The sequence below is a fragment of the Hyperolius riggenbachi genome, chromosome 11 (assembly GCF_040937935.1).
Source record: "Hyperolius riggenbachi isolate aHypRig1 chromosome 11, aHypRig1.pri, whole genome shotgun sequence".
NCBI classification, from domain to species: domain Eukaryota; kingdom Metazoa; phylum Chordata; class Amphibia; order Anura; family Hyperoliidae; genus Hyperolius; species Hyperolius riggenbachi.
The window spans coordinates 186,086,901-186,107,619 of record NC_090656.1 but is presented as its reverse complement, the minus strand read 5'-3'; the positions used below and the strand labels follow the sequence as shown (position 1 = coordinate 186,107,619).

Below are 20,719 nucleotides of genomic sequence, written 5' to 3'. Positions count from 1 at the left end.
CAAAGGAATACATGGTTAAGGTTACCTGGGTGCTGGGCTGAGGGTGGAAGGCAATGCTCCTCCCTTTCCATGTGCCACCCCCTCTTGTGTGTGCAATCACCACGTACAGCCAGCCCTCTCTTTCATCAGCATCTCTCCTCTTCCATATATTGCTCCCACGTGTACCCATCTTTTTCCATGCGTAGGATTTCTTTCATATTCAGCAAATCCTATTCCATATCCAGCAGCCTCCTTAGGCAGCAGCCGCCCAAGGCCTGGGCCTTTGTGGACTTTTTCAGATATCTGGTTCAGGAGGTACGGGGCGGCCTACTGACCTCATGCCTTTTTTCTGAGGCTCCATGTACTGGTGTGTGGCTTCCCCATACATTATACCACCCACAGCCCAGATCTTAGGGACCCATAGCTATGTATTACTTTGAAGTTGTGAATTTAGTGCTGCAAGATATGAGTACTACTACATATCTAATGTGTTGTCCAATCAGAAGCTGGAGGTTTATGCAAACCATCTGAGTCCACTTAATACACAAACATAAAGGTTTTCTTGGTGCTGTCCTGTAAATAAGTCAACAAATATTTCTGGTAACATACAAAACATTGTGAAACATGTTCTCACCTGACTTTTTAGTACAAGTTTCAGTGTGAATGAAATAAAATCCGTAAAAAGCTGTTTCAACCATCCAGGCCTGTACAAAGCAAAAAAACATTCTGTATTATGGTATTATTTTTGTATACACAGCTATTTAAGGGATTTACATCAAATAGCAAGTATTGGCAAGAACTTTAATTTTCTTGTAATATTTGCATTAAAATTTACCAAATTGACATGAAAATGTAATGTTTTTGCAAGATATTCATATTCTGGAAACTGGGAACTTTCTTCAAAAGGTTTTCTTATGCCCATTGACCTCAATGCATTTTGTGAAAATATGTTCTCATATGCCCATACGTATCGCAAATATTCTCATATGTGCGAAAATGTGAAATGCTTGCAAAAATTGTGACGAGAAGTAAATGCTAATGTTCACTCATCACAAAGTGTCAGGGTTTTAGTATACCTTAAAAACTATCCAAAACCATTACCATTCCCTTATATATTTGATTATGATACCCCCTCTTCATGTACACCGTGTGCGAGTTTTCAATTTTTCAATCATTTGCATACCATCATCTAAAGTAGGTAGTTAAACTTTCCTGAAAGCTTGCATCTGTAAATATATTTAAAGGGACCTTGAGCAGGAACCAAAAGTGCCAAAATGAACTTACCTGGGGCTTCCTCCGGCCCTTCAAGGTCCTCTGGGCTCCCTCCGTTCTTCTGCTGGTGGCTTTGTTAAGCCAGCAACTTCATGAGGAGCAGTCGCGGTGATCTGTGCACACGTTAGAGATCTGTGCATTCTCAAAAGAATGAGCCGTGTGCACGTAGATCGCTCACAGTGATAGGCGTGCAAGCAAGACAGGCTTACAGAGGGGCTGTGCATGCGGGGACTTAGATCAATGAGTGGGAACTGTATTACTGACAGCTCCATTCTTCTGTTAAAGCTCTGGTTCCTCCCTTTGCCCACCTCCTATGGACTTTGGTCAGCCGGGGGGGCATTCGTCGTGGTAAGGAAGTTCGTTGTCACACTTGTGACGTTCTTCCTGCAGAGTGGGTGCTGCCAGAATCAATGTTGCTGCACTGCTGTGATGAACGACTCTGGCTGCATAATTTGTCTAGCCCCCCCCCCCCCCCCCCCCCCCGGCTGACAGAAGTCAATACTAGTAGGTGGACAAGGGGAGGAACAAGAGCCTTAACAGAGGAACGGACTCCGGAGTAGCTAAGAATTAATTCATTCCAGGCATTGACCGTAGTGGCGCGGCCACTTCTAGTTATGAATGGCCAGAGCTGGAAGTGGCCAGATTTCGGGTTCTGGCCGCAACATATACAGGGAGTGCAGAATTATTAGGCAAGTTGTATTTTTGAGGAATAATTTTATTACCATGTTCTCAATGATCCCAACAAAATCATTAATATCAAAGCTGAATATTTTTGAAAGTAGTTTTTAGTTTGTTTTTAGTTTTAGCTATTTTAGGGGGATATCTGTGTGTGCAGGTGACTATTACTGTGCATAACTATTAGGCAACGTAACAAAAAACAAATATAAACCCATTTCAATTATTTATTTTTACTAATGAAACCAATATAACATCTCAACATTCACAAATATACATTTCTGACATTTAAAAACAAAACAAAAACAAATCAGTGACCAATATAGCCACCTTTCTTTGCAAGGACACTCAAAAGCCTGCCATCCATGGATTTTGTCAGTGTTTTGATCTGTTCACCATCAACATTGCGTGCAGCAGCAGCCACAGCCTCCCAGACACTGTTCAGAGAGGTGTACTGTTTCCCTCCTTGTAAATCTCACATTTTATGATGGACCACAGGTTCTCAATGGGGTTCAGATCTGGTGAACAAGGAGGCCATGTCATTAGTTTTTCTTCTTTTATACCCTTTCTTGCCAGCCACGCTGTGGAGTACTTGGACGCGTGTGATGGAGCATTGTCCTGCATGAAAATCATGTTTTCTTGAAGGATGCAGACTTCTTCCTGTACCACTGCTTGAAGAAGGTGTCTTCCAGAAACTGGCAGTAGGACTGGGAGTTGAGCTTGACTCCATCCTCAACCCGAAAAGGCCCCACAAGCTCATCTTTGATGATACCAGCTTAAACCAGTACTCCACCTCCACCTTGCTGGCGTCTGAGTCGGACTGGAGCTCTCTGCCCTTTACCAATCCAGCCACAGGCCCATCCATCTGGCCCATTAAGACTCACTCTCATTTCATCAGTCCATAAAACCTTAGAAAAGTCTTGAGATATTTCTTGGCCCAGTCTTGACGTTTCAGCTTGTGTGTCTTGTCCAGTGGTGGTCGTCTTTCAGCCTTTCTTACCTTGGCCATGTCTCTGAGTATTGCACACCTTGTGCTTTTGGGCACTCCAGTGATGTTGCAGCTCTGAAATATGGCCAAACTGGTGGCAAGTGGCATCTTGGCAGCTGCACGCTTGACTTTTCTCAGTTCATGGGCAGTTATTTTGGGCCTTGGTTTTTCCACACGCTTCTTGCGACCCTGTTGACTATTTTGAATGAAACGCTTGATTGTTCGATGATCACGCTTCAGAAGCTTTGCAATTTTAAGAGTGCTGCATCCCTCTGCAAGATATCTCACTATTTTTGACTTTTCTGGGCCTGTCAAGTCCTTCTTTTGACTCATTTTGCCAAAGGAAAGGAAGTTGCCTAATAATTATGCACACCTGATATAGGGTGTTGATGTCATTAGACCACACCCCTTCTCATTACAGATATGCTTATCACCTAATATGCTTAATTGGTAGTAGGCTTTCGAGCCTACACAGCTTGAAGTAAGACAACATGCATAAAGAGGATGATGTGGTCAAAATACTTATTTGCCTAATAATTCTGCACTCCCTGTACAACTCCTTTTGGTAGCAGCTTTCCTCTTTCATGTCCAGCCGCCCCTTTGGGCAGCAGCTGCCTGAGGCCCAGGCCTTCGTGGCCTTGCCAAAAATCTGTCTCTAAAGATCCAGTTTGTGCTGTGAGTGGCTTCAGAGTGACTGCCTCTGTGTAACTAATTACGCTATACAGTATAATGTACCTTTTATTGAGTCTTAGGGCCTTTTTCCACTAGCCTGCGATTTGCTTCTGATCGCAAACCGCAATTTTTCCACTAGCCTGCGATTTGCGATTTGATTCTAATCGCAAATCGCAAGGTACATGAAACTAATGGAAACTGGAGCAGCAATTTCCATTAGTGCGATCCGATTGCGATGCGATTTTGGTCAAAGCGCAATCGTCGTCCTGCCGCGTTTTGTATGCGATTGAGCTGTACTATAATGAGTATAGTAGCTCAATCGCAATCGCAATCGCATAGTGGAAATTGAAACGCGATTGCGATCGCGATCAGAATCATTGCGATCGCATTTCATAGTGGAAAAGAGCCCTAAGGGCTCTTTTCCACTATGAAATGCGATCGCGATCGCAATCGCGTTTCAATTTCCACCATGCGATTGCATTTGCGATTAAGCTACTATACACATTATAGTCCAGCTCAATCGCATACAAAACGCGGCAGGACGACGATTGCGCTTTGACCAAAATCGCATCGCAATCGGATCGCACTAATGGAAATTGCTGCTGCAGTTTCCATTATTTTAATGTACCTTGCGATTTGCAGTCAGAAGCAAATTGCAAATCGCAGGCTAGTGGAAAAAGGCCTAACGATCGCATTTCATAGTGGAAAAGAGCCCTTAGTGGTATTGCTATCAGACCTCAGACCGGTCTAACCTGACTTAAGAAATGACATCACTTCCTAGCATATGTGTTTGCTTTGATCTGCTAATTATAGAAGTTATCTTCTGGATGAAGTAATGATAACACAGAGCTCTTACTGCTTGTTGCCATGTAGGTGTAGTTGCAGTTCATGGAATGTCAGGTAACAATCAGACGTGTCCGCAGCAACTCGATCCTTCCCACAAGCTGAGCAATACAGAAATCAAAGCAGAATGTTATTTATATTACAGAATGTTGTATTACTTGCTTACACAGTGTACACATTATAAGCACCCAGTACACCTAACCTATGGTTTAGTCTCCGTGATATTAAAGAGGAACTGTAGTGAAACAATGAATAAAATGTGTTCGTTTTTTCACAGTATTCATTTGTAGATTTAGTCAGTGTTTTCCCATTGTAAAATATTTCTTCTCCGTGATTTACATTTTGAAATGCATCATTGGTAGTGAGCTCTTTAGTTCTGCCAGGTGATCTGTACGGAATGTTCATTACTGAGAGATCTAATGCACAGAAGGAGATATTTCTTGCTTGGCAGTAGGAAAAAGCAGTTATTTCCCACAATGCATTGAGGTTCACAAACTGTCAGGATCTTGGTCATGGCATCACACAGTGGGAGGGGTTTGATCACAATATCATACAGACCTCCCTGATGATCTATTCGAGAAAATGTAAAGATTTCTCGTGGGAAAGGGATAAGATACTGACTGGGATGAAGTTCAAACATTGGTTAAAATTCCTCTTTAGAAGCACACCTGTAATCAGGTAAAAAAAAAAGAAAAAAAAAAAGTTAGATACTTACCATAGTAAGTGGAAGCCTCTGGATGGTTCAGATGCTCCCCCAACCTCGATACACCTCTCGTCTGCACTCGACCCTCTAAATAATTTCCAGCTACAACGATGAAGATTGTTCGTGATCATGCTCCCCTCTGTGTAGGAGTGCACACAAATCGCAATGTGTAGCCATTCATGAGCGATTATGCCAGTGTTTATATACTTTACATTGCAGAAACACAAACGCCAACACAATGCTGCCTATGTCCTGCGATTGCGATTTTGCTAATTGTAATCGCTCCAGTGGAATTTGACCCATCCATTAACATTAGCTGAGCGTTTAGGGAAACTGCTAGCGTTTTGAATCGCCTCCTAACCGCTTCGCCCTAGTGGGTTCCAGACCTAAAGATGTTTAGGACAACGTTTTTGGCTCAGTGGCAAATTTCTACTTGAGATATGCAAAAAAAGAAAAAAAAAAAAACACAAGTAGATGTACCATTGTTACTGCAGATCTACTAAGCTTGAAAATGAACCAATCAAATGCTTCCACTATTTTACATAAGCTTCCCTTACCTATACCTCACACTAATCCCTCACATGTGCCTAACACCTCCCACCTACCTATGTCTAACCCTAACTCCCTCCCCACCTATGTCTAACACTAACTCCCCCTACATACGCCTACAACTAACCTCCCCCCTACCTATTCCTAACTCTAACCTCCCCACTACCTATGTCTAACACTAACCTTCTCCCTACATACAGCTAACACTAACCTTCCCCCACCTATGCCTAACACTAACCTTCCCCCTACTTACCCCTAACACTAACTTCTCCCCTACTTATGCCTAACACTAAGCTACCCCCTACATACGCCTAACACTAACCTCCCCCCTACCTATGCCTAACACTAACCTCCCCCCTACTTATGCCTAATACTACCCCGGGCAGCACGGTGGCGTAGTGGTTAGCTCTCTCGCCTTGCAGCGCTGGGTCCCTGGTTCGAATCCCAGCCAGGGCACTATCTGCAAAGAGTTTGTATGTTCTCTCCGTGTCTGTATGGGTTTCCTCCAGGCACCCCGGTTTCCTCCCACATTCCAAAAACATACGGATAAGTTAATTGGCTCCCCCTAAAAAAAAAAATTGTCCCTAGACTACAGTACTTACACTACGTAATATAGACATATGGCAATGGTAGGGATTAGATTGTGAGCTCCTTTGAGGGACAGTTACTGACAAGATATATATATATATATATATATATATATATATATATATATATATATATATATATATATATATACACACACTGTACAGCGCTGCGTAATATGTCGGCGCTATATAAATACTAAATAATAATAATAAATAATAATACCCCCACCTATGCCTAACACTAACTTCCCCCCTACATACACCTAACATTGACCTCCCCTCTACCTATGCCTAACACTCACCACCCCCCTAATTAGGCCTAACACTAACCGAGTTGATATCAGTAAGTTCTCATTATAAGAGAGCAAATAATTCATCAACACCCAACTCCCACATTTGTCTGGAGCTGGTCTATAACAAGGTTTCTGTACATTACACATATCCTGTATACTCACTTAGCTTGGTATTCACTTCTAGATCAGTAGAGGAAAATACTTCAAAATCAATAGATTGCTGAACATTCAAACTAAGAAGGTAAAGAAAATGCATAGGGATTAGTGTAAGGAGGTGTATTGTACACAACATACAGAGCGCATTTGTAAAGGGTCGTATGTACACACGCGTGACTAAAGTCGTCTGAGGCAGCCGATAGTCAGGCGTGTGTACAGTAGCCCCCGACCGCCGATACGCAAGCCATCCATCTGTCCAACTCCTTTGTGCATGCTGCTCCCCCACCTGCCGTGTGACGTCACGTACGTGCCACTCAGTTATTCCTCAGACGTCGCTCCGCTGGCACATAGCAACAGAACGCGTTGTCAGCTACACAGCTGACGTGTCTGTACAGGCCAGCCCAGCGAGGCCACCCAAGGGGAACGGGTCCTGATCCCCGACTGGCATCAGAAGTCAAAAAGGTGTGTACACACCTTAAAGTGTACCAGCGATCATTAAATCTAAAGAATCCATACTTACCCGGGGCTTCCTCGAACCCCATAAACACGTGAGTCCCTCGCCATCCTCCTGCGATCTCCCATTCAGCCGCAATCAGCCCCAGTAACTAGCTCAGTCGGGTCCAGTCTGAGTCTTCTGCACATGCGCGGACCTCCTGCGCATGCACAGAAGACCAAGACTGACGCGGCTGAAGAAATTACCGGGGCATATCGCATATGAACGGCAGACCGGGGGAGGACTGCGAGGTAGTACTCACACGTGTTTATGGGGCTGGAGGAAGCCCCGGGTACGTATGGATTCTTAAGATTTAATGATCTCTGGTCTACTTTAGGAATTACATAATGATCTCTAGTTTACTTTAAGAATTACGTACATGAAAGAGCATTGTCATTACCGGATGGTCTTAAAAATGTAACCAACAATAATAAATGAAAATTACTAACAGATGTTATCACACCTTCTGTAAAGCTACTTTCAGACACGTGGCTTGTGCCAACCAGACCAGTTAGTTGGGAATGAATCAATACAGGCTTTACCTGCAGCCAGTGGTAATAAAAGATTTGGCTCTACTGCGCTGCATGTACTATTACTCTGCGTTCCTAATTATTACGCAAATTGTATTTAAGTATTAAGGATTAAATATTTTGTTTGCAATTACACTCATGGATGGTATTGTGTCTCAGGGTTCTTTTGATCACTAAAATCAGTCTCGGACACTTCTGATAACTAGTTTGCCAGGTGAGCCCGATCAAAGGAAAAATTACTAAAAAAAAAAAAAAAAGAAAGAGAGAGAGTGTTCCACATTATTAAGCAGACCACCATTTTCAAGCACAGTGAGAAAGAAAAATGACCTCTCTGCTGCCAAAAAGTGTGAAATAGTTGATTGCTTTGGACAATGTATGAAAACCTTTATATTTCACGAAACCTTAAGCATGATCATCGTACTGTTAAAAGATTTGTGGCCGACTCAGAGCACACATGGGTTTGTGCAGATAAAAGCAAAATGAGGAAGGGTTCTGTCAAACAAACAAATCAGAATAAGAGAACAACTGCTAAAATGCCATTGCAAAGCAGCAAACACATATTTGAAGCTGCTGGCGCCTATGGAGTCTGGCAAACATCCCAGTGCAGAATTCTTCAGAGGATTTCAATGCATAAACACTCTATTCAACCACCCCTAACCTAAGCTCACAAGCAGAAATAGCTGCAGTGGGCCCAGAAATACAAGAAGTCTATTTTCGAACAGTCTTGTTTACTCATAAGTGCCGTGCAGCTCTTCATGGTCCAGATGGATGGAGTGGTGGATGGTTGGTTAACAGCCAGCACATCCCAACAAGGTTGCAATGTTAGCATGGAGGTGGTGGAGTAATCTTTTGGGCCGGAATCATGGGAAAACAAGCTGTTCAGCCCCTTTAGGGTCCCTGAAGGTATGAAAATGAACTCCAAGTAGATGGAGTTTCTGACTGAGCACTTTCTTTCATGGCACGAAGAACTGTGATAAAATCATCTTCATGCATGACAATGCACCATCTCATGCAGCAAGGAATACCTCTGCATCATTGGCTGCTTTTGGCATAAAATGAGAGAAACTCATTGGCCCATATGCAATTTACTTTTTCTTCTGTTTTTTTTTTGTCCTAGAAGATACATTTTTCATCTCTTTTAAATAACAAAGTAGTAGGTGATAAAGTACTATCAAAATGATTCTATTTTTTGCTTGCTGGTGGCTTAAAAGGCATTTTCTTGACAAGTGTGAAAAAAAAATTACCTAGGAGAAAACTCAGGAGAAAAAGTGAACTGCATATGGGCTATGGTGTGGCACCCATCCTTCCCTGACCTCAGTCCTACTGAGAACCTTTGGAGCATCCTCAAGCAAAAGATCTATGAGAGTGGGAGGCAGTTTACATCCAAACAGCAGCTCTGGGAGGTTATTCTAACATCTTTCAAAGAAATTCAAGCAGAAACTATCCAAAAATCTCACAAGTTCAATGGATGCAAGAATTATGAAGCTGCTATCAAATTTTCAGTTCTTTACAGCCAAAAAAATGTTTTGAAACTCTGTTGTGCATAGTAATTTGGAACAGTGCATTGTAAGATTTAAAAAAAAATATACATACGGTTATCATTAGGAGGTTTGTTCAACAAAATTTGAATTGTACTCCTAATAGTTGATTACATGAAAATTATGCTGACTTATTTACGGTACATCAATTCTTTAGGTAAATTAGAAAAATGTGATTTGCATAATAATTTGGAACAGGGTGTACATAGGGCAGGGAGAGATCTGCTGTGGATACAGATCATTTTTACAGAGCAGCATTGGAGGCATCCTAACAAATGACACAATGAAGAAAACATTAGCAAATCATTTTGTGAGACATTATCTGCATGCGCTAGTATGGTCCGCACCTCCACAGTACCACAATGCTGCTCATGGCCGAGTGGCTTCATGCAACTGCATAGGTGTGGACTGTACTCACTCATATGCAGTACATCAGCGCTTGGATACGGACAGGAGTGTGGCCACAAGAATACCAGTAAATACCATAATCCAGAGGCTTCCCTATATGGAGGTAAATAACTTTTACCTTATTATCCGTACAGGTTCACTTTAAGTATTGTACTCCCCAACCCAGTAGATAATTAGATAAGTATCTACCCACATGTAATCAAGCAGTGTGAGCCCACCATCACAAATGTAATGCACTGCACAGAAACTGCTATTGGGGGGGGGGGGGACATAAAAAGAAAGATGGGTAGTCAGATTGGCCCCTTGCCCCCTCCAGCTAAGTCTCCGATCTGTGGACAGGCCAATATTTTCAGGAGGCGGTCACAGAGCACGGGAACCAACTGTGCAGCCACAGAGTCCGGCGGCTGGGACTTTTGGCGACTAACCTAGGCATGGCCGGATTTCAGGCAAGGCCACAAAGTCCTGGACTAGGGCACCAGGAAGCAAGGGGCGAGCAGCAGGCTGGCACACTCATGCAGTCAAGCTGCCAAACATGTGAACTGCAGCAGTCAGGCAAGTGTCTGGGACTTGGGGGATAAAGGGACAGCAAAAATGACCAGCTTACTGTCTGTGACCAGAGCTGTCACTCATCACCGAAGGCCGCTCTTCAAGTCCAACTCCGCCCTCCACCCAGCTCCAACCTATCAGAGTGGAAAGTATCGATGTGGCTCTTACACGGAATAAAAATAACCATTCCGATCATTTCAGATGTAATTGATCAATAAAATAGATCGATTGACAAATTGGTCATTTGTAGCGGATTGGCACCATCAACACTGTCTAATCCAATCAATCAGAAGGTTGATTGTTCAGTAAAATTGCATCGTTAATAAGCATCTTTAAATACAGTACATTGATTACTGGGACCAATAAAAGTTTGTGTGTGGTAGAGGGGTTTGCAATTTGTCAGGGGAGGCCGGTGATAGCGGCATTGGGCGGGAAAAAAGTACAAATCCGGCTCTGAACCTGGGACATCCACATGCCTCCCAACTTTTTGAGATAAGAAAGAGGGCCACTTAAGCCACACCTCTAATTACGCCGTTACACCCCTAGTCACGCATGCCATAAAGATTTTGTTACAAAAATATGTTGTTTTATAATTCAAACCATACCGGTGCTTTCTATCCTGGCTAAATTGAAATATTTACTAATATGAAGGAAAATTAAAGGATGGGAATAAAGTTTAAAGTTAACTAAAACATTTTCAGTAGAAAAATACATATATTTACACAGATCTGTATATCATCTCTCCCGAAAGAGGGAAAAATGAGGAAGAAAGAGGGACTGGGTTCCCAAAGAGGGACTGTCCCTCCAAAAAAATTACAGTTGGGAGCTAAGCATACAGCGTCCCACCTGAGACATATTTGTACCTGGGGTGGGGACAAGTCCAGGTAAACTGGGACATCTGGTCACTATAATATAAAACAATATGCATTCATGAGCTGAGCATGGTGAACACTTACAACCAGCTGCCATATCCATAGCTGAGAACTCCCTTGAAAGTTGCGCTGACATTTTTGATTAGGATCTCCACGGCCTCATCGTTCTTCAGCTCCACCTCACTGCTTTCTATTGTGAGACCGCTGACTGTGATACTGCGGAATACAGACAGCAGTGAGTGTTAGGGCAGGTGTACACGGACATTACTCAGACATACGTGAAGGCAGGACTTCAGGAGACGATGTATTACTGCATAATGATCATGTGTTTCTCATGGTTTATAAAGTGTTTATAATGCAAAAAGTGTCAAAACAAAAGAAATATAAACTTATCGGACAATAGGGTGCATTCACTAAACTCCAGTAAATGTGTGCAGAGAGCAGGGGTGTAACAATAGCCCAGACCCCCAACAACCTCTTACTCGGCTTTATGCAAATTAAGTAAAATATTTGTGTAACTTGTGTTATGCAGCAATTACCTGTAACACAAGCAACGTAGATGTCGCATATATAATGCAAGTTACATAAAGTAATACATAACTTGCGTAAATCCTGATAAGCTTAATGTGCGCTGATACAGAGATTTATGAGATTGGACAAAAAAAAAAAAAAAAAATTCTCATTAGTGGGCACCATTACACTAATCAGAGTGATTGCTTTCAGAGCTGACTTCGGCCTATTTATAGTCAGGAGATGTAGTCATATTGCTGTGTCATAATCAAGACGCGCCACTAGATGGCAGACCAAGTCACATTATAAGAGAACAGAGAGTCATGGAGATGCCAATACTGTAGATTGCAGCCTGGAACTGAGCTAGTGACTACCCAGATGTACGTCCTACAGATTTTGATTTGAATTTTGACCAACTCTTAGCTGTATACAATCTGCATGCAAGCTGGGGGAGGGAAGGGAAATCAATACATTGTAAAGTAAGAAATGTAAAAAAAAAATCACAACAAAAACAGACCATAGATTAAGAAATGATCGATATTTGCTCTGTATATATATATATATATATATATATATATATATATATATATATATATACAAGCGTACATACATACATATTTTCATACCACTGGACATTTTTGACTTAAAGCTACTTTTACTTAACCAGCAAGTATTTGTAAAGGCTCGTATGTACACACGCATGACTGAAGTCGTCTGAGGCAGCCGATAGTCAGGCGTGTGTACAGTAGCCCCCGACACGCTAGCCATCTATCTGTCCAACTCCTTTGTGCATGCTGCTCCCCCACCTGCATCACGTACGTGCCACTCCGTCATTCCTCAGACGTTGCTCCACTGGTGCATAGCAACAGAACGCATTGTCAGCTACACAGCTGACGTGTCTGTACAGGCCAGCTCAGCGAGGCTGCCCAAGGGGAACAGGTCTTGATCCCCGACTGGCATCAGAAGTCAAAAAGGTGTGTATACACCTTAAAGTGTACCAGCGATCATTAAATCTAAAGAATCAATACTTACCAGGAGCTTCCTCCAACCCCATAAACACGTGCAAGTCCCTCGCCATCCTCCTGCGATCTCCCGTTCAGCCGCAATCAGCCCCAGTACCTGGCTCAGTCGGGTCCAGTCTGAGTCTTCTGCACATGCGCGGACCTCCTGTGCATGCACAGAAGACCAAGAATGACGCAGCTGAAGCAATTACCGGGGCATATCGCAGCTGAACGACAGACCGGGGGAGGACTACGAGGTACTCACACGTGTTTATGGGGTTGGAGGAAGCCCCGGGTAAGTATTTGTGTAACTTGTGTTATGCAGCAATTACCTGTAACCCAAGCAACGTAGATGTCGCATATATAATGCAAGTTACATAAAGTAATACATAACTTGCGTAAATCCTGATAAGCTTAATGTGCGCTGATACAGAGATTTATGAGATTGGACAAAAAAAAAAAAAAATTCTCATTAGTGGGCACCATTACACTAATCAGAGTGATTGCTTTCAGAGCTGACTTCGGCCAATTTATAGTCAGGAGATGTAGTCATATTGCTGTGTCATAATCAAGACGCGCCACTAGATGGCAGACCAAGTCACATTATAAGGGAACAGAGAGTCATGGAGATGCCAATACTGTAGATTGCAGCCTGGAACTGAGCTAGTGACTACCCAGATGTACGTCCTACAGATTTTGATTTGAATTTTGACCAACTCTTAGCTGTATACAATCTGCATGCAAGCTGGGGGAGGGAAGGGAAATCAATACATTGTAAAGTAAGAAATGTAAAAAAAAATCACAACAAAAACAGACCATAGATTAAGAAATGATCGATATTTGCTCTGTATATATATATATATATATATATATATATATATATATATATATATATATATATATATATATATATATATATATATACAAGCGTACATACATACATATTTTCATACCACTGGACATTTTTGACTTAAAGCTACTTTTACTTAACCAGCAAGTAATTATTTGACGGGAAAGGACATAGGTGTCTCCCAAAAGATAATAAGATGATGTACAAGAGGCATTATTGTGGGGAAAAACACGTTTCTCAGCTTTTTTTATTTACATTTGAGCAAAAAGTGTCCAGTCCAAAATTATTCATACCCTTCATAAACTGTCACAGTCTGTGGGAAAATCCAAAGTTCTGTACCATTCCAAATAGTCCAATTATCCTGCATTACCCTTCCAAAGCATCCTAATTACCCGGATTAATCGGGAACAACTGTTTTAATCAACTCAACAGGTGAAAAACAGCAGCTCCCTGCAGTTGGTTTGTGGACACACATGGCGGCTGTGGACACACCTGCGGCTGTGCATTCTGGCTGCTCACAAGTCAGGAAAATGACATTTCTAAATGTTTTCAAGTTCCATTGGCTACAGTGCAAAGTATTATTAAAAAAACACAAGATGTTCGACACTGTGGGAAATCTCAGAGCATGTGGTCAGAAGCCAAAAGTGACACCTTTGCTGGCGAGGAGGATAGTGAGAGAGGTGAAAAAGAATCCAAGGATCCCCACCAAGGCCATCTTGGTGAATCTGGGCTCTGCTGGTGGCAATGTCTCAAGGCAGGCAATCCAACGGACACTGCACACTGCTGGATGCAGAGCAAGGAGGACGCCACTTCTCCAGTTAAGGCACACAAAATCTTGCTTGGCCTTTGCAAATGCAAACTTCTGGTCTTCTGTGTTACAGTCAGATGAAACATAAATTAAATTTTTTGGTCACAATGATGTTTTTTTTCATTTGATGTAAAAAAGGAGAAGCCTTCAAACCAAAGAACACCATCCCCACTGTCAAACATGGTGGTGGGAACCTAATGCTTTCGGGGTGTTATTCAGCCAATGGACCAGGGAACCTAATCACAGTAAACGGTACCATGAAAAAAGAGCAATACATGAGGATTCTCAATGACAACATCAGGCAGTCTGCAGAGAAACTTGGCCTTGGGCACCAGTGGACATTTCAGCATGACAATGACCCCAAACACACAGCAAAAGTGTTGAAGAAATGGTTAGCCGACAACAACATTAACGTTTTGGAGTGGCTCAGCCAGAGTCCTGACTTGAATCCAATTGAGAATCTGTGGAGGGAGCTAAAGATCAGGGTGATGGCAAGAAGACCCTCCAACCTGAAAGATTTGGAGCTCATTGCTAAAGATGAATAGGCAAAAATACCTGTAGAAACATGAAAAAAGCTGGTCTGCAATTATAGGAAGCATTTGATTGCTGTAATAGGATTTTCTATAGATTATTAAGAAGGCTATGAATAATTTTGGACTGGACACTTTTTGCTCAAATGTAAACAAAAGATAAGATTTTTTTTCCATAATAATGCCTTTTGTACATCCTCCTATCTTTTGGGAGACACCTATTTCATTTCCTGTCAGAAAATTACTTGCTGGTTGTATAAAAGTAACCAAGTCAAAATTTTCCAGGGGTATGAATAATTATGGGCAGCACTAATTATATATGTATATATATATATATATATATATATATATTTTTTTTTTTTTTTATTATTATTTTTTTTATCATAGCCCATAGTCATGTGCAGCTCTGGGGAGTGATTGATGATACGTCACAACAGTGTTTCTTTAATCTAGTGTGTGTATATGAACCTTGGGGCTCAACGGGTTCCTCAATGCTTTCTCCCTGAAGATTTACCATAAACCAACAAGCCATCGCAAAAACGACACAGTGCCCTTCTCGACGTTGGCACTGCAGGTTTTCAACCAGGAGACGAGCAAGTGTGAGGGGTATGGAAGTTGCCATATTTATTTCCTTTTAAGTAATACCAGTTGCCTGACTATCCTGCTGATCCTCTGCCTCTAAGGCCCAGTGCACACCAAAAACCACTAGCGGATCCACAAACGCTAGCAGTTTTTGAAGCGTTCTTTTCAGAGCGATTTTAGGCATGTTTAGAGAGATTTTCTAAACATTCCTAGTGTTTTTTGGTGCGTTTTTGTATAGCAGATTTTATATTTTGTTACAGTAAAGCTGTAACTGAACAGCTTCTGTAACAAAAACGCTTGGAAAATCGCTCTGATCTAGCGTTTTTCAGAGCGATTTTCCACTTTCTTATACTTTACATGGAGGCAGAAACACCTCAGAAATCCGCAAAAATGCTGCAGGACCAAAGTTTGCGTTTGGGGAAAAAATGAACCGCTTTGGTGTGCACCATCCCATTCACTTTCATTAGATAAGCGTTTTTCACCCTGCAAGCGTTTTTAAAAGCGTTCAGAACCGGTGTTGGTGTGCACCAGCCCTAATACTTTTAGTCATAGCATGCAGCATATCAGGCGTTTCTGACATTGTCAGATCTGACAAGAATAACTGCATGCCTTTTTGAGCTTTGTGATCCAGACACTTCTGCAGCCAAATAAATCAGCAGGGCTGCCTGGCAACTAGTTATGTTTAAAAGGAATTATATCTGACAGCCTCTCATTACAGTTATCCTTTAATTTGACAGTAGATCTTAAACCACATGGTAATTATTCGAGGCGCACTGGTGTCCTTACTTGGTCAAGCCATAGCTCACGGCCCCGAGAAACCGGACAGCTTTTTCTCCTTTGATGTCAGGGAATGTTGCATGTTTGAAAGCTGCTTGGATGACTTCTGTAGTCTTCTCATTCACTGGAAAGCATAAAATGGAGAAATCACATTACAAGTGGTTGCCAGTCGGAACAAATTGCTTTAAAGGGAACCAGAGTTGAGAGGGATATGGAGGCGGACATGTTTACTTCCTTTTAAATAATGCACATTGCCAGGCTGTCCTTTTTTACCCTCTAATTCTAACACTTTTAGCCATAGACCCTGAACAAGCATGCAGGCGTACATCAAAAAAGGACACCTGGAAAAAAGGGCACGGGATATAGCCGAAATTATAAGTTGTAATGTAAAACAATATTTTTCGCTTATAGCTTATAAACGAAAATCTAGTGCTTAATAGATTAAATAAACGGAAATAAAATGGCAAAATACCGTCTATAACAAAAAACGAAATCGGAAATGAAACGTCAAATAGCGTCTATAACAAAAAACGATATTTACACTTGTATTAAGCATAGTAATACAATGGTAGATTTTACAGGTATTTTACTGCAATTATACCTAACTGAAGGCTCGCACAGATCTCTCCCTATTCCTAACCCCTAGATCCCCCCTTTGTGTAAATATACATAATTTAATAAATTGTATATGTGACGCCGTCGATGACATATCGAATGCGTCATGGAGTTACCAACGCTAGTTCTTCGCAAACCACCCAAACTTACAGTTTTTGGTTTAAATACACTTTTTTTCCCTTCACCAAAGGGCTGGAGAAATCTTTTCATGGTCAGTTAATTAGCCTCCTGTGAAAAGATTCTCTACCAGCACAGGGACCCCCAACCAGGCAGAAAGAGAGAATTCTCACACCTCCACTGCCTAACCCAGACTTGGTGGCTCCTCAGCTCCGTACATGAAAAGAGCAGCCACAGGAGGTCCTGCTAACATCCTGCAGAAGCCACTTAGAGACTACAGCTGGCTTTCTCAGTCACTAGTAGGAAACCTATCTGTGACCTCACAAATATGAAATCCATCTTTTATCATAAAGATGACTTCCCAAATAGGCAACGGCCTTAAGAACCCGCTTATTCTGAAATTCAGAACCAACCACACGATTGGATGTTTCTGAATTCAAGGTAAGCCCTGCCAAAGCAGAGATATGCATTTTGGGGTCACCGTTCACCCTAAACCCCCCAAGTTTGGTATCAACGTTCTTGATAATTTCTGACAAACCTAAAAATGTTATTAGATTTAACACAACTTGTATGGTTTGCAGATAAGCACACTTATCATGATTCAGGTAAATTCTTGTTTCTATGAGAGGGGGCATTGCCTTATTCAAATTGCAAGGCTGGACTTGTATGTGTCATAACTCCTCCCACCTACAGTGAGGAACAAAACTGACATGACCCAAAAGTCCAGTGTCCTTTACCTTCAATCTGATGCCTAGTAACATCCTGGCAGCCCGCAGGGACACGGGCCAACCTCCATCTTTGAACTTTCTAACAAAGGCCTGCTGGCCGCATGGCAACCGCCATTTTGGGACTTTCGCCAAAGACTTGCGATTGCCGCATGGACTACCAATAACGGTATTTGAACTGTATATAATCAGACATTCTGTTTCTCTTCCTCTCTTCTCTCTGTCCAATCAATCTATTCTAAAATAAGCTGTGTGTATGTAGTTTAGAAATAAACTAACGATTTTATCGTTCAGTTGTGTGCCTTTTCTGGTCATCTGATTGCTGCTATAACGAATCTGCCCTCTGAAGAGTCAGTCATACTACCGCATTGTTTTATGATTTGCTTATGATTGTTGATTTGCTAGCTAGGTTGTAAATAACCGTTTCTTCCTTCTAGGATTAGCTAGTACCAGATTTCCTGTGCGAAATCGATAACTTTCGTTCCTCGATTGTAAATACAATTCGAGATTGCATCATATAGGGACCCAGCAACCTTTCTTTAACGTCACATTGCTCACAGTCTTTAAGCCGTTGGAAGTGACTATTCCCCGAACGGTGACTTGAGCGTGTTGAACGGGATTGGGCTGGCTACCGTATTATGATAGCGGGAGTCTCTTTCCTCCCTGAACTTGAGAGAGTGGTGGCAGTTTACTTTATTTACCCGATTTCCAGCGCGAAATCGATATTTTTAGTTTACCGATTGTATATACAATCAAAATTGTACATGTATGGGCACCTCCAACCAATCTTAACCGTTTACTACGCACACAGTGAATTTGCCTCCAGCAGTCTCTAGTGCATGAGACCTGCATGGCAACAGTGGCCTAGTAATACGGGGTTGGTGGATGTTTGTCCCATTACATATTGTCGGCAGCTGCGCGACCAATCTTTATTGTCAGTCTGTTCACCGTACTTCCTGCGTATGCTAACGGGAGCAGATTAGACGGGATTGGCACGCTCTGTCGCCCCTTTCTTTCTTCCCTCGGACGATCCAGCAACCGGTCTCGTTGTCCGTCTGCGCCCGTACTTCCTGCGTACGCTAACGGGAGCAGGTCTCGACGGGATCGCGGGGCTGGATTGTCACATTGGTGGCAGCGGTGGGATAGCACACCCCAAAACCAGGCATAGCCAGCTTTTGGGAAATCAGAGCGCAAAGATCTGACAAACTCAGTCTTTGCAACCAGAATAATAAGACAGTGGTCACTAAGTATCCTGTCTTGCAGACCCGAAGTTCTGGGCACAAAACGGTACACATTGATAGCGAATAGATTGGTCTACATTTTCTAACTTTTTCTTTGCTATATCCTACTCTTTCTTGTACTCTTCTCTTCTGAATGTCTGATTCAGTTCAGTTTCACCAGAATTGGTCAGTTCCTGACTTGCAAGCCCTCTGCAAATTGCACGGCATTGCTGCTTGCAGCACAGACAAGGCTGAGCTGGTGGCATTACTCCAGAGATGGAATCCTTGTCGCCACCTTGCTTAATGCCTCCATACACCGCAGTCCTGATACCCCTGGAGTGGTTGGCAAACCTGACCGGCGAGGATCTGCGCATATACCAGGAGTTCCGAGAAGAACAGCGCCAGCATGAAGCAAGGATGCTCCAGCGTGAAGCAGAGCACCAAGAGCGACTGCGCCAGTTTGATCTCCAGGCCAAGGAGCGACGACTCCAGTGGGAATTGGAGTTGGAAAACCTGACCGGCGAGGAACTGCGCCGATACCAGGAGCACCGAGAGTGTCTGCGCCAGCGGGATCTCCAGATCGAAGAGCTACGGCTCCAGCGAGAATTGGAGTTGGCCCAGCTAACCCAATCAAATCAGCACTCTTTACTATGTGTTTCGGTGGAGAGATGCGAACCTCTACCCGTGACCCCCACAGCAAATCTTCCTGCCATGGAAGAGGGCACGGAATGAGACTTTCCTGTGCGCACCTCTGAGAGGGCGTACCATCAGGTTCCTGTACCTGACAGCCAGAGAACCCTGGTGTTGGACAGTCACAGAACACTGTCCCCAGACTTGGAAGGAGGTAAGCCTACTGCATTCGCTCCTCCTGGTCCGGCGAGATTTGTGCCACTGAGACCTGCAGCTGCTGCTATTGCTGCATCCCAGTCTGACACACCTGCCATTCGCACGTGTAACCTTTGTGGCTTGACTGGCCACATACAGTTCTTCTGTCCCAAGAGGAAAAGAACGACTGTCCCTAGCCCGAAGATGGCTAGCAACCCTGATCCGTCACCTGCATCACCCTCTGCACTGCCTGTCAGCGTGTCAGAGATGCTCTACGGTTCCGGAAATCATCACAGTGCTCCAGTGGACGACCAGATCATCTTTTGCTCCAGTGCTCCAGAAGCAGATGTTTCCTTGGTCTGTTCCGACCTTGCCACAGAGGAAGATATTCTCCCACAAAAGCTCCTCACCCTGACTGAAGTCAGGCCCAACCACCACAACCCTGTTATCCCCGGTCCCGAGAAGGCCGGATGGGGGGTGGGTTTTCCAGAGTGGGCTGTTGCTGAGTTTCCCTCTCCTCCTGTGCTTGGCACTGATCTAGGCACGCTTGTGTGCCCTTCGGAATTTTCTGCTGATATGCAGGAGTTCCCAGCAGGACTCCCTGACCACCAGGTACTGTACAAGCCTTTGGGAAAACAGGGAGATGTCAAACCCTTACCTGCTAATGCTACTGTACCTAACGCCGCTGGGCGGGAGGTGCCCCCAGATTTACATGTACCAGCAACTGACTGTCTTTTATCTCTTTCTGCACCTGTTATTACTAATGAAATTGCATGTGTCAGTGATAATTGTGATAGAAACGCTGTACATTCTTTGGCCATTACATGCTCTATGGCCAGCCGCATGAACTCAGAGCTGACAGCAGGGATCCCCTCTGACAATTCTGACTTTCAGGCGGGTGACACTCATGCTAAAAATGACATGTCATGTTATGCAAATGCTGTTGATAATGTTGTGCATGTTTGTGAGAGTACGCTGGATGACGCCTTCAGTGTCACCGGTAGTCTGGGCTCAGGACTATCTGGAGAAGTCTCGACTTCCCCTGATATCTCTGA

The 20,719-nt window shown here is 43.1% G+C and overlaps 1 protein-coding gene across 1 annotated transcript in view; it reads right to left on the bottom strand.

The window, feature by feature from the left end:
• Positions 1–20,719, bottom strand: part of CETP (cholesteryl ester transfer protein) — an 84,465-nt gene that overhangs the window by 47,327 nt on the left and 16,419 nt on the right. Inside the window, exons 2-6 of the mRNA XM_068261612.1 lie at positions 16,172–16,286; positions 11,189–11,320; positions 6,724–6,794; positions 4,443–4,530; positions 614–683 (exon numbers count right to left, since the gene is read on the bottom strand). Of these exons, the coding sequence (XP_068117713.1) occupies positions 614–683; positions 4,443–4,530; positions 6,724–6,794; positions 11,189–11,320; positions 16,172–16,286 (476 nt within the window). The remainder of the gene's footprint in view (positions 1–613; positions 684–4,442; positions 4,531–6,723; positions 6,795–11,188; positions 11,321–16,171; positions 16,287–20,719) is intronic.